The sequence below is a fragment of the Panicum virgatum genome, chromosome 9K, assembly GCF_016808335.1.
Source record: "Panicum virgatum strain AP13 chromosome 9K, P.virgatum_v5, whole genome shotgun sequence".
Taxonomy (NCBI): Eukaryota; Viridiplantae; Streptophyta; class Magnoliopsida; order Poales; family Poaceae; genus Panicum; species Panicum virgatum.
The window spans coordinates 58,379,182-58,392,408 of NC_053144.1; the positions used below are offsets into that span (position 1 = coordinate 58,379,182).

General features: G+C 49.4%; 1 protein-coding gene across 1 annotated transcript; it reads left to right on the forward strand.

Annotated features, from left to right (window-relative positions):
• The first annotated feature begins 1,529 nt into the window (after positions 1–1,529).
• Positions 1,530–2,356, forward strand: LOC120648178. Its single transcript, XM_039924918.1, has 3 exons — positions 1,530–1,688; positions 1,816–2,127; positions 2,216–2,356. Exons 1-3 carry the CDS (start codon positions 1,530–1,532, stop codon positions 2,336–2,338), a joined length of 594 nt encoding a protein of 197 aa, XP_039780852.1. The 3' UTR covers positions 2,339–2,356.
• The last annotated feature ends 10,871 nt before the right edge of the window (positions 2,357–13,227 follow it).

Below are 13,227 nucleotides of genomic sequence, written 5' to 3' on the forward strand. Positions count from 1 at the left end.
ACTTTGGCTTGAGGAAGTCAGACAAAGTTTCCGACAACATGATTGTCGAAGAGATTGAGCAGGAGGCGGTTGCTATCGCTGGACCTTATCTGACAAAGGAGCGCGATTCATTTGAGGCCATTTGCTCTGAGAAGATTAGGGTAAATCGGAGCTTTTTGCAGATCGGAGTTGTGTATGGCCCTCGCAAAGCTCCTCGAGAGAGGAAGAGGGGGGCGAATACTTCTGCGCCCTCCGCAAAGTCTGCTGAGGGTCCAGTTGCCAAGAAAGCCAAAAGGTCCGAAGCTGCTAGGACTCAGGCTGCGAAGGTTCCGAAGGGAATTACTGAGAAAGCTTTGCGAACCTCTACGATCAAGCCTGCGGCGGGGGGTGCGAAGGAGTCCAAGGGGGAAAGGTATCTTTCCTTATGGTTATTTGTTTCATATTGACAAGGAAGACTTGGGTAGCGATGCTTTTATGCGGGAGCTTCGGGCTATGGAGAGTAGCGTTCCCTGGCGCTCGCGAACTGGTGAGAGGGTTCACCTGTATCTTGATCAATTTGGCTCGTTTCGTGCAGAGCCAGATACAACGGGCGCCGTCCTATTGGCGGTTCAGAGAGGGGCGAAAGCCTCGCTTCGAGTTGTGAATCTTCTCGACGAGGAAAGTGATGAAGATGTGCCTCCGTCACCACCGAAGGTGTCGCCTGTGGAAGGGTCGAAACACCCCCTCCAAGCTGTACACGAGGAGATTCCACCTTCGGTGAAGGATGTTGATAGAGAGCAGGAGAAGAATGCTCCTGCGGGCGGATCCAATGATGATGGCGGGAGGGATGGCTCTGTGGGGGCTCCGAAGGAGTCTGTTTTGTTGGCCATTGACGACGAGAAGGCTCAAGAGGCCGAAGGGACTAGCAGCCATTTAATTGGGGCTAGAGATAGGTTTTCTGAATTAGGTACTCCCTCGATTTCTAGATGCCTTGCTTTTCAAGGACCCGACATTGACCCCTATCTTTGATATGCCCTTCAAGTAGATGTTGCGAACATGATGAAGGAGCTCGGGGAGTTGCTGGGACTGGAACCTCCGGAGACCGGGACTTCTCAAGTCGTGTCGAAGAGTCAGCCTGCTCTCCCCGAGGATGTGGAGAGTTTTGATGCCGAAGGTAAGGTGCTCTAGTCCTGACTTTCTTTTGGAAGTTGTGTGTGTATGGCCTTGTCATGTGCCTTGGCGTGTGCAGGATTCATGAAGAGTTTGGGGGTTTACGGGACCAGGAGTCTTGGTCGGATCACGGCTTCACTATGCGCGAAGGTTTGTGCTGTAAGATGATGCGCTGACTTTTTGATTGGTGACCTTGTTTTTGAGCCTGGTCTTTGTTTCAGGCTCTGCTTGCCAGTCGTGCAGTTGTAGGCAGCGCAAGGAAAGACGAACATGGTTATCTGGCTCAGTCTGCTGAGAGGCTGCGACTGGTGGAGGAAATCAGCGATCTGAAGAAAGAAAATGAAGCCTTAGAGGACCTTCGTGGCTCTTTGAATTCGGAGCATGAGGAGACCATCGCGAAGATGCAGGAGAAGATGAACCTTGATGAAGGTGTCCTCGAGAACCTTCGGAGTATTGTGGAAAAGGATGCTGCGAAGGTTGTTAACCTTCAAGCTGAGGTTCGTCAACTTAAGGCTAATGTCGAAAGAAAAAATGGCAAGATCTCGGAGCTTGAGAAGGAGGTTGAGGAGGACCGTGCGATGTGGGAGTCCGCCTCACAGGACATCTTAAACAAAGAGTACGGCTATCCGCGAGGAATAGTGCAAGGCTTTGGCATCCTTTGGTGCGGAGCCTTCACCTTTTCCGGAGGACGCCGAAGATGGCGCATCGGGGCTTCTTGATTGGTTGCTAAACGAGTTCGAAGATTTAAGCCAGATATTGGCCAGCGTGTCAGACAATACTGCAGTCGTGGCCTACAAGAGTGTTATGGCCGTTCTCGCCCACGAAGGTTGCCCGGATCTTGATAGGATTGGGAATAGGGACTACGTTTTCCCGGAACCTTCTGAACTTGAGGAGGATACTGCGAAGGTCCAAGCTGTGAAGAAGCTTTTTCTTCGCAGGTTTTGGAAGGTTTCTGGTAGAGAGATGGTTCGGGAGGCCGCGCAGCAGAGGCTTGAAGCGGTCGGTGTTCGCTTTTCTTTTTACCCTTTTACGGGACTGATCTCCTATGGAAGGGGTATGCTAACACATGTTTTGCTTTTTTTTGTAGGTGAAGCGGGCTCGGGAAGCGGCCAAGGGCATTGTGGAGGAGGGGGCGCAGCCGGAGGATATCGGCGGGAGTTCTGGTGCCAGTCCACCGAAGGATTCCACCGACGGAGGAACCCAGGTGTAGATTTAGTCCCTACGTGAGGAGAGTTTGTTTCTGAAGCATTTTGGAAGTGATAAAATGCTTGCTACTTTGTGTTAGGCGATCATGCTTGTCGGACCAGCTTTGGTTGTTTGTCTGTTGCGGATTCATGATGGTGGCATTGTTGCAAGCGGTTCTGACTGGAAACTGTTTAGTTTCGCTAATCCTGCTGCCAGCGTTACAGAATTTTTGCAATCGCATGGCCGAAGCTTGTAATTAACCGGTTGTTGGTTGACTTGGTGATGCTTCGCTACAAATTGTCCCATCCTTTGTGGTGGCTTTGTAACTGCTGAGATACATTCTTGTGATGGTGTGTCTGTTCCATCCTTCGTGATTGCTTGGCTTTATGTCTGTTCCATCCTTCGAGATGGTTTGGTTTTAGGTCTTCGGAGGGACAAGAGCTTTTGGTTCTAAAAGCGTCTCCCCCCCCTCCCAAGCTCTTGTTTCTCCGAGGGTTGTTCCTTCGAGGGTAGTTTGTAAATATTTTCGCGAGTGACTCCCCGCTCTCCTTGCAAACTTACCCCGAAGTCGTGATTTTGTTTTCTTCGCGAGGCATGGTCTTTGGAGGAAGGCTGCAGTGTTTTTGCGGCGTCTCCCCCCTCCCTTGCAGTCTTGCTCTGAAGACTTTTGTAGTAAATACTTTTTAGTGTGTGATATACACTTTTGACTTAGCCAAAGGTTTCATGGCTGCGGCTCATCTCGAGTTGTAAGCCCCTTGGCGTTTTAGTGTATAGTATACATTTTTGGTTTGGCCGAAGGTTTCTTGGCTTCGACTCGTATTTCATGTCCACAGCCCCTTGGCTTTTTTAGTGTATAGTATACACTTTGATTTTGGCCGAAGGTTTCGTGGCTTCGACTCGTGTTTCGAGTCGTCAGCCCCTTGGCTTTTTTAGTGTATAGTATACACTTTTATTTTGGCCGAAGGTTTTGTGGCTTCGACTCGTGTTTCGAGTCGTCAGCCCCTTGGTGTTTTAGTGTATAGTATACACTTTGAGTTTAGGCCGAAGGTTTCGTGGCTTCGACTCGTGTTTCGAGTTGTCAGCCCCTTGGCTTTTTTAGTGTATAGTATACACTTTTATTTTGGCCGAAGATTTCGTGGCTTCGACTCGTGTTTCGGGTCGACAGCCCCTTGGCTTTTTGTTTGTATAATATACACTTTTGATTTGGCCGAAGGTTTCTTGGCTTCGACTCGTGTTTCGAGTCGTCAGCCCCTTGGCATTTTAGTGTATGATATACACCTTCAGATAAGTATGTACAGCTTGTTACGGTTATGAGCTATGCTGACTTAGTTATTTTCAGCCTTTGTGTGAATGCGAAGGTTGATGTTTGCGATCCTGTGATCGCTTCGACATGAGACATTTTTCTGAAGGGAATTATTCATAGATTTTGGGGAATTTACATAGGAACCGCCTCGTCAAAAACCTCACCTCCGAATTGGAGTTCGCTTCTGTGAGGAAAAGAGTACGGTCCTAGACTCAAAAGGAAGAGAAAATGACGCGAAGGTCTGAGCGTGCTTATATTTTTGCCGCTCAGCCTTTTACAACTTTTACTCTAGACATGATACTTTTTGAGACTGTCAGCATTCCAGGAATGTTGCAGCTCATTTCCTTCGATGTCTGTCAAGTGGTAAGATCCTGGCTTGTTGGAGTATAACACACTGTAGGGTCCATCCCATTTGGATTGAAGCTTGCCGATAGTTTCGGCGTTTGGCTTTCTTCTTAGAACCCAGTCTCCTTCGGCGATGTCTCTGTTGACTACTTTTTTGTTTTGCCATTTCCTTCTCTTCCTGGTATGCTTCTAAATTTTCCGAAGCTTGCAAGATGTCGAGTTCTGTGAGATCTGCTTCCATTGAAGGTTCGATGTTGTTTAGAACTCTGACACTTTTGTGTTTGAGTTCTTCCGGGATCATGGCCTCGGCTCCATACAGCAGCCTGAATGGGGTAAATTTTGTTGCTTTGTATTCAGTTGTGTTGTGGGACCAGATGACCTTCGGTAGTTCGTCTGCCCATTTGCCCTTTTTCAGTCCGAATATACATTTTTTTATGGCGGTGAAAATTAAGCCATTGGCTCTTTCCACGGCACCATTGGACTGAGGGTGATAAAATGATGTGAATATGAGCTTTGTTCCTACCGAGTGGCAGAATTCTCTGAACAGTTGAGAATCGAATTGCTTTCCGTTGTCAACGGTTAGCTCTTTTGGCACTCCAAACCTGCAAATTACGTTTTGCCAGAAGAATTTTCTGACAGCTTCGGAGGTGATGTTTACTAGTGGTTTTACCTCTATCCATTTTGTGAAGTATTCCACTGCAACCACAGCGTATTTGTAGTTGCCTTGAGCTATTGGTAGAGGACCAACCAGGTCCATGCCCCATCTTTGGAGTGGCCACGCCGGAGGTATGAGTTGTATTGGTTGCGAAGGTCTGCTTGATTTAGGTGCCATCATTTGGCAACTTTCACAGGTTTTGACTATCTGTTCGGCGTCTTTCAACGTAGATGGCCAAAAGAAACCTTGCCTGAAGGCTTTGGCGACCAGAGGTCTTATGCCGATATGAGATCCGCAAAACCCAGAGTGTATTTCCTTCAATAGCTCCTGACCTTCGGCCGCTGTTATGCATTTGAGCTAGGGGCTACTACACCAGATTTGTAGAGCTCGCCTTCTGACAATGTGTAGCTTCTTGCCCTTTGGAACATTCTTTTTTTCTCCTTTTTCGTCCGAAGGTTCGAAATATCCCGAAAGATATGCCATGATTGGTGATCGCCAATCTTCGCTTGCTATGGCATTGATCTGTTTTGCTTTTTCTTGTTTTGTGGAGGGCTTCGTAATTTTCTCGTAGAAAACATCCGGAGGTAGTGGCTCTTTGCAAGCAGCATGTAAGGATCGATGGACCAAGAGGGGGGGTGAATTGGGCCTTTTTCAAATTCTAAAACAAAGTAAAGCAACCTTAACCTATGCAATGCTAGTAGGGCACCAATTCACCAACCGGATAACTAAGCTTCTAACACAAGCTAAGAGAGCTAAAACAAAGTAAAGCCTAGCAAGGTAGAGCTAAGTTATGATCTCTAAGTCAAGCACATGAGTAAATTGCATGAAAGAAAATGCTTGAATAAAAGGAATGGACAAGAGACAACCGGATTTTTTCCCGTGGTATCGATGTGTTGGCACACACCCCTAATCCACATTGTGACACTCACAAAGAGTATTGTCACCTCCCAAGTCACCGAGACGAGGGCGCTCACTAAGAGTCTCCGTTCACCATCCCGGCGTGGTGGAGATCAAGCCACGTACAATCTTCTTCTCCGGGCTCCCACAATCCTTGGCAAGCTCCGCGAGAAACACCTCGATCACCAAGATCGCCTAGGTGATGCCAATCACCAAGAGTAACAAGCTAAGGCCTTCACTTGAGCAAGAACCGATCACCAAGAACGGATGCACACTAGCTTCTCTCTACTCAAGTCCTTAATCTTGCTTCTTGATTGATTGAATGCACAAGTATGTGAATGATGAAGCTCAAGGTGGCTCTTGACTATAGTATAAGTGTTTGGATGTTGCCTGGTGTCAAGAGTGGGCGAAATGACCCATTGGAGGGGTATATATAGGCAGCTCACACAAATAGAGCCGTTGGAGAAAAGCTGCCAGTAAACTGCGTATCGCCGGTTAATCCGACGTACCCCCCATTGTCATCATCGGTTTAACCGGTGAATGTAAACTGCCTCTTCTGAAAACTAGCCGTTACAACTGGGGCAGATTAACCGACGTAGCATCGGTTTAACCGGTGAGTGTAGTTGTCCACTGAACCACTGAAAAACCAAGTCTCTGGACAACTGCACCGACGTTAACTCAAACCTATCGTCGGTTTAACCGGTGAGTACAACTTTTAAATTCCTCTGAAAAAACCATCTCACTGGTCCATTGCACCGACGTCTTGATTCAAACAGCGTCGGTTAATCCGGTGAATAGAACTTGAATTTCCCTGGAAAAACCAACTCTGGACCAATGCACCGACGTTAAATTCAAACACGTCGGTTTAACCGGTGTATTGAATTTGTCCAGACTCTGCTGACTTCGTTTAACCGACGTATGGAAAATTGAGATCGTCGGTTAAACCAGTGTATAGACTTTTTCTGATTTTGTCTTTTCTGATTTGAGTCTTGAATGAAATCCAAATATTCTTGAGATATAGTTTGAGAACCACTTATTTGAACTTCTAGAAACCTGAGTGACCATAGTGTGCATCCATTTTCAAATGACCATGTCCATGCTCAAGTTACTAAGCTTTAACCCCTCTTAATAGTGCGATCACTACAAAACTATAAAACCTATACTAACCTAAGTGTCCTTCTCAACCTTGTGACACTTAGGACTAGAAAGATCCTTAGCCTTGACATAAAATTGAGTTGAATACCGAGATCGCCTTTTTGAATAATGAAATTGAGGGGCCTCTTTTGACATATGACCAAATGAGCGATAATGATCTTTTAAGCTGCACAAACTCATTAGTCACAATAATGGTTGTCATTAATCACCGAAACATACCTTGAGGGCCTAGATGCTTACAATCTCCCCCTTTTTGGTGATTGATGACAACACAAACATAAATGACGAGAGAGCGAGAAAGATAAAGCAGGATAAACACAAGCGAACTCGAAAAGAAGGACCAAAGAGCTCAGCGGCTCAAACGAAATTCATAGATATGTCTCAAAGCACGGCATACTCAAGCGACAAAAGTACATATCCATGAACTAACACCAAATGTGATACAAAGAATCAAAGTCCTGATAACTACGAGCTCTCTCTAGCTCTACCCTCCCCCTAACTCTGGTGCTCCCCCTAACACCTCTCCCCCTTTGGCATCAAAGCACCAAAAGGCGAGCTACGGGTCGTGCTGTCGTGGTACGGCGACGAAGCGGTCCGGGTCGTCGTCGTCGGACGGAGAACTCTCACCCTCGGTGACAGACGGAAGCTGCTGGTCTGGGTCTGAGCTCACTGGGGGGGTGACTGTCGTGGAGGCTCTCGTGCTGGCACTGCCTGGTAGAGGATCCGTAGAAGTCGTAACCGGGTCAGCAGAAGAAGTATCAATATCTGAAGAGGTGACTGCTGAGGCTGCCGGCTGCGTCGACTGTGGAAGCAGGGACTCCTCTACTGCTCCTCCCCCTGAAGGTGCTGCCTGAAGTGAGGAAGGGAGGGCGACCGACTGAACCGCTGACGGTGAGTCCTGAAAGAGTGTGGTCGCCGGCAGTGGTGAAAAGAGCGGACGACCGGCAGACCCAAAGAGTGCTGACATCGAGAACGTGGTCTCCGGTGTCGCTGAAGTAGCTGGGGCTGCAGTAGGGGCTGGAGGAGGAGGAGCTGGTGTGACGGCAAGCTGAGGTGCTCCTACACCCTGAAGTCCGGGCTGCTGCTGCTGTGGGGCGAGTCCGGTGTGAGAGTAAAGCTGGGAGATCATCCCGAACATCGCCATCATGCCCTGCTGCATCTGCTGGAACTGAGCGTCTGTCCTCTGTGAAACTCTGTCAATGAGGCCGACAAAACGCTCCTCTGTCGCTGCACGCTCTCGGGCTGCCTCTCTCTGAATAGCAGCAATCTGAGCCTCATGGGCTCGCCTGGCCTCCTCCTGAGCAAGTCTGTCCTCCCTCTGCTGGGTCACGAGCTGCTGTAGTAGTGAAGTGAGCTCGGACGGCTGAGTCACCTAAGACTCAGAGACTGTAGCAGCTGCTGGTGACTCTGGAGCTGGCTCTCTAGACCCCCCTGCCTCGTGGTCGTGACTAGCTGGGGCTGCTGCAGGGAAGTACTCTACGTCCTCGGAGGAGTCTGACTCAAGCTCAGACCAGTGTATCTCATCCTCTCCTCCGGGAAGCTGTGCTTCGGCGGTAAGCAGTGCCTCGTCCTCCTGTGCTACACGGGCCTGTGCCTCTGGTGACAACTGTGCCATGGCAGCTCTCTCTGCCTGTCTGCCCCTCCTCCGGTCCTGTGGAGCTGTCGGTCGGTAAACTGGGAACCGGGGAGCCTCGTCGTGACGGTAGGGAGCGCTGATGGGTGACTCTGCTGGCACAATCATAGAACATATATAGCTGATCCAGTGTGCAAAGGGAAACTGTCGCACCACACCCATCCCGTCTGTGATCACATCCTCTACCTCAGCCAGAATAAAGTCAACTATGTCAAACGGCTCGTGAGTGAGGATGTGTAGAAGCAGGAGCTGCTGCAGTCCTGTAAACCCCTCTTGGTAGCCACTCCTCGGTAGCAAAGTCCTCCGGAGTGCCATGTGTACTGCGTATGCCTCTGGGGTCAGCAGGCTGGGAACTCTGGCGTAGGAGGCAGGGAACGGCTGGCGGAAACACTGAGAGATCGCCTCATGAGAGGGTGCAATCCCGCCAATCATCGCTCTGCGCGGTGGATCTGCATCTCCGTAAACCATCTCGTGCAGGGAGACGTCAACTAAGTCAACTCCGAGAATCCCTGCTATCGTCGCTCTCGACAAACCAAAGACCTGGCCTCCATAAACAAAGTGTACTGCTCGACGCTCGGGAGCAATCCAGGCCGTGGCATAGAAGACTCTGACCCAGTCCTCAATATATCTGTTCTGCTCAATCTGGAGTAACCTGGGCATGCCCCTGAAGTGAGCGAAGTGCTCTCTGACATCTGCTCCCCCTGCGGCTATCCTCAGAGACACCCAGTCAAGCACTCTGTGCGGGAAGATCCTGTGACCCCGCCTCTGGTAGGTCTCATAGAAACTGGCCTGAAGAAGCGTCCAGAACCTACGGTCGACTCGGCTGTCACGGGTCACGGGGAACCAGTCCTCCTCCTGAACACTCCACCTGAGCCTCTTGACCTTCGCCGCATTGGCCTTGGTCAAGTTCTGGAGCAGCACACCTGGCTCCAGACGCACAACAGTGTCCATACGGAACACTGCGCGCTCGGCCTCTAGGGCCTCGGCTCTACGAGCTGCTGCTGCTGCAGCTGTGGACCTGCGAGGCTCCTGTGGCTGGTGACCTCCTCGCGTCCTCGGTCCAGTGCGACGCTCGGTCGCCGGTGAAGTCTCTGCTGCTGGGGATGTCTGCCGAGTGCGGCCAGACCGTCGTAGAGTCGGTGACTCCTGTGTGCTCTGCCCCTGAGACTGCTCGGACTGCTCTGCCTCTGAATCTGAATCTGCAGCTGTATCTGACTGATCTGACTCTGCTGCTGCTGCTGTCGCGGCTCTGGTGGCCCTGGCACCTCTCACTCTGCCCATGCCCCTGCCTCTGCCTCTGCCTCTGCCTCTGGGGTCCTCCCTGATCTGGAACGGACGAGCACGGCCTGATGCCTGCTCCTCGGCGGCCTTGGCCACCATCTTGGCCCTCTCGGCCTCCTTTTCTGCGCGAGTCCGCTTGCGAGCGGGCTTCTCGACCACGACTTCCTTCCCCTTTCTCTTCTCGCGACCCATCTCGACTGACAGAGTGCGGAACACGAATGCGGCGCGAAAGAAGCGGCTCAGGCAAAACGTCGAGCACCTGGCGAGCACTGGGTGAAAAGGTGCTGCGGATGTGGCTGCGGCGCGGGGCTGCGGCTCTGAGCACGAGGATGGCGTGGAGTACGGCGGCGCTTGGCGAGGGAGACTCGTGCGGCGGTGAGGGCGTGGTGCGGCGGCGGCTGCGGCTACGCGTGCAGGCGGCGGCGCAGAGCTGTTGCGCGGGAGGCGCAGAGGAGAAGGGCTGCTGTGCGGTGGCGAGATGTGGCGGTTGAGGCGGTGCGCAGGTGGCGGCGCAGTGGGACGGCGGCGCGTGGAGGCTTGAGTCGGGCGGCGGCGGCATGAGGGGAACGAGTCGGGCGGCGGCGGCGTGAAGAGAGAAGAGAAACAGGGGCCGGCAGCGCGGGCAAGAGACATATATGACAGGCGGGCCCACGATTTTTCTTAACGCCGGTCGATCCGACGCCTAGGTTTTGAGCACCGGTTGATTGCGTCGGTGTAGTTCACCCGAGGCTTCTGCAGATCTGAAACTGAACGCCGGTTGAACCGATGATGCCAAAAGTGTACTCGTCGGTTGATTGATCAAAACACCGGTTGATTGCTAGGTCTGATTTGCATTTATTATCACCGGTTGATCCGATGCTCTGACTTTTGTATACGCCGGTTGAACGCCTGAAGCTTGACTGAGCTGAGACAAACTTTAGTAACGCCGGTTAATCCGATGGGTATAGATCCTTTGAACGTCGGTTTAACCGGTGAAGCCAAAAACCCCACACTCAGCTCACTCTTCTATGCTAAGTCCAATAAACTTATAAAACTAAAAAGAACTCAAGTTAATGGACTTGCATAGGCGACTTTACCCCTCAAAATAAATAGGATAGCACACTTGCTTAAATAAATTTCTTTTTAAACACAAGGAAAAGCCGCAAGAGAGACAAAACGCCAAATAAAATGTATGAGCCATGTCATAGGAATATTGAAGATAGAAAGCTTCAAACTCATCATGACATTGCTCACTAGGCAATAACGCACCTAACACTTTGCTCTTTTCACTTTTCATGAATTAAGATCTTGTATATGAAAACAAGTCTCATTTTCATCAAGTGATCTCCTTTGTGACCCTTACGCATGCAATGATAATGCAAGCTACAACCACATGCGAAAGTATAGTAAACATGAAGTGCACATCTATATGACAAGAAATGCATAACAAGAAATTAAGATCTACTTGTCAAGTTTGAACCCACGGGAAGCTTCTTCATGATGAGCCTTTCTACAAGCCTAGAGGAAAACAAGTGGACCACCACCTCTAGCTAAACCCTTGCTCATCACTATCTTACCATGGTTAGACAAGTGTCCTATATGTATGCATTTTTCTATATGACATGGCAACTTACATGACGTTTGCCGCATCTAACACATTAAGCTCATTCCTTAGCCTAACAAATGTACTCTCGTCTAAAGGTTTTGTGAATATATCCGCCAATTGCTCCTCGGATCTCACACCTTGAAGGGAAATGTCCCCCTTGGCTTCGTGATCACGCAAGAAGTGATGGCGAATATCAATGTGCTTTGTGCGAGAGTGTTGAACCAGATTCTTGGCAATTTTTACGGCACTTTCATTGTCACAAAGGAGTGGGATCCTATCTAGTTTCACACCAAAGTCCAAAAGGGTTTGCTTCATATATAGGATTTGGGCACAACATGCACCGGCCGCTATATATTCCGCTTCCGCGGTGGACAAAGCCACGGAATTTTGCTTCTTACTTGACCAAGAAACTAGAGAACGCCCAAGCAAGTGGCAACCCCCGGAGGTACTCTTGCGATCCACACGGCTTCCGGCAAAATCCGAATCCGAGTATCCCAAGAGATCTAAACTAGCGCCTTTGGGGTACCACAAGCCTATGCTAGGGGTGTGCTTGAGATACCGAAGGATCCTATTCACAGCCGAAAGGTGTGACTCCTTTGGGTTAGCTTGAAAGCGGGCACACAGGCACACACTAAACATTATATCGGGCCTAGATGCGGTAAGGTAAAGCAAAGACCCTATCATAGAACGATAGAGGGATTGATCAACCGGTTTACCGTCCACATCCAAGTCGAGATGCCCATTGGTTGCCATGGGTGTCTTGATTGGCTTGCACTCATCCATCTTGAACTTCTTCAAGATATCTTTAGTATACTTTTCTTGATGGATGAATGTCCCTTCCTTCATTTGTTTGACTTGAAAACCAAGGAAGAAGGTCAATTCGCCAATCATGGACATCTCGAATTCCCTAGACATCATGGTAGCAAACTCATGGCTTAGTAAATCATTAGTTGAGCCAAAGATAATATCGTCAACATAAATTTGACAAATGAAAAGATCCCTGTTGACGTCTTTTGTGAACAACGTGGTGTCCACCCTCCCGATCTTGAAGCCTTGCATGATTAGGAAGTCACGAAGCCTCTCATACCAAGCCCTTGGAGCTTGTTTGAGCCCATAGAGTGCCTTGTGCAACCTATAAACATGGTTAGGATTCCTCGGATCTTCAAACCCGGGAGGTTGCTCAACATAAACAAGTTCGTTAATAACACCATTTAAGAATGCACTTTTCACATCCATTTGATACAACTTAATGTTATGATGTGAAGAGTAAGCAAGAAGGATACGGATAGCTTCAAGTCTTGCGACCGGAGCAAAAGTTTCACCAAAATCCAAACCTTCGACTTGAGAAAACCCTTTTGCCACAAGTCTTGCTTTGTTGCGTATCACCACCCCATGTTCATCTTGCTTGTTTCGAAAGACCCACTTGGTGCCGATGATGTTCTTGTCTTTCGGAGGAGCTTCGAGGACCCAAACTTCATTGCGGGTGAAGTTGTTCAACTCATCTTGCATGGCCATCACCCAATCCGAGTCCTCAAGCGCTTCCTCTATGCTAGTGGGTTCAATACAAGAAACAAACGAGTGATATTCGCAAAATGAAGCATGTTTAGAGCGAGTTCTTACTCCCTTGGAAGGACTACCAATGATTTGGCCAATTGGATGATCCTTGGAGATGCGACCATGCTTCACTAGCGGTACTTGCGTTGATGCTTGTTGGGGTGGATCATGAGTGACTTGTGCTTGCGGTGGAACACTTTGCTCTTCTTGTTCTTGAACTTGGGGTGTTGGCGTTGGCACATCTTCTTGAGGTTGTGTATCATCTTTTTCTTGATCTTCATCCACTTGGGGCGCCGTGGAGGTGCTTGGTGTAGATGAGGAAGGTCCTCCCCCTTGATCATTGTCTTCATGCACCTCTTCCGGCTTGATATCCCCAATGGACATATTCTTCAAAGCTTCATCAATCTCCTCATCACCTACATTCTCATAGCCAACAACCTCCTCTTGGGAGCCATTAGATTCATCAAACTCCACATCACATGTTTCTTCAACTAACCCGGAGGTTT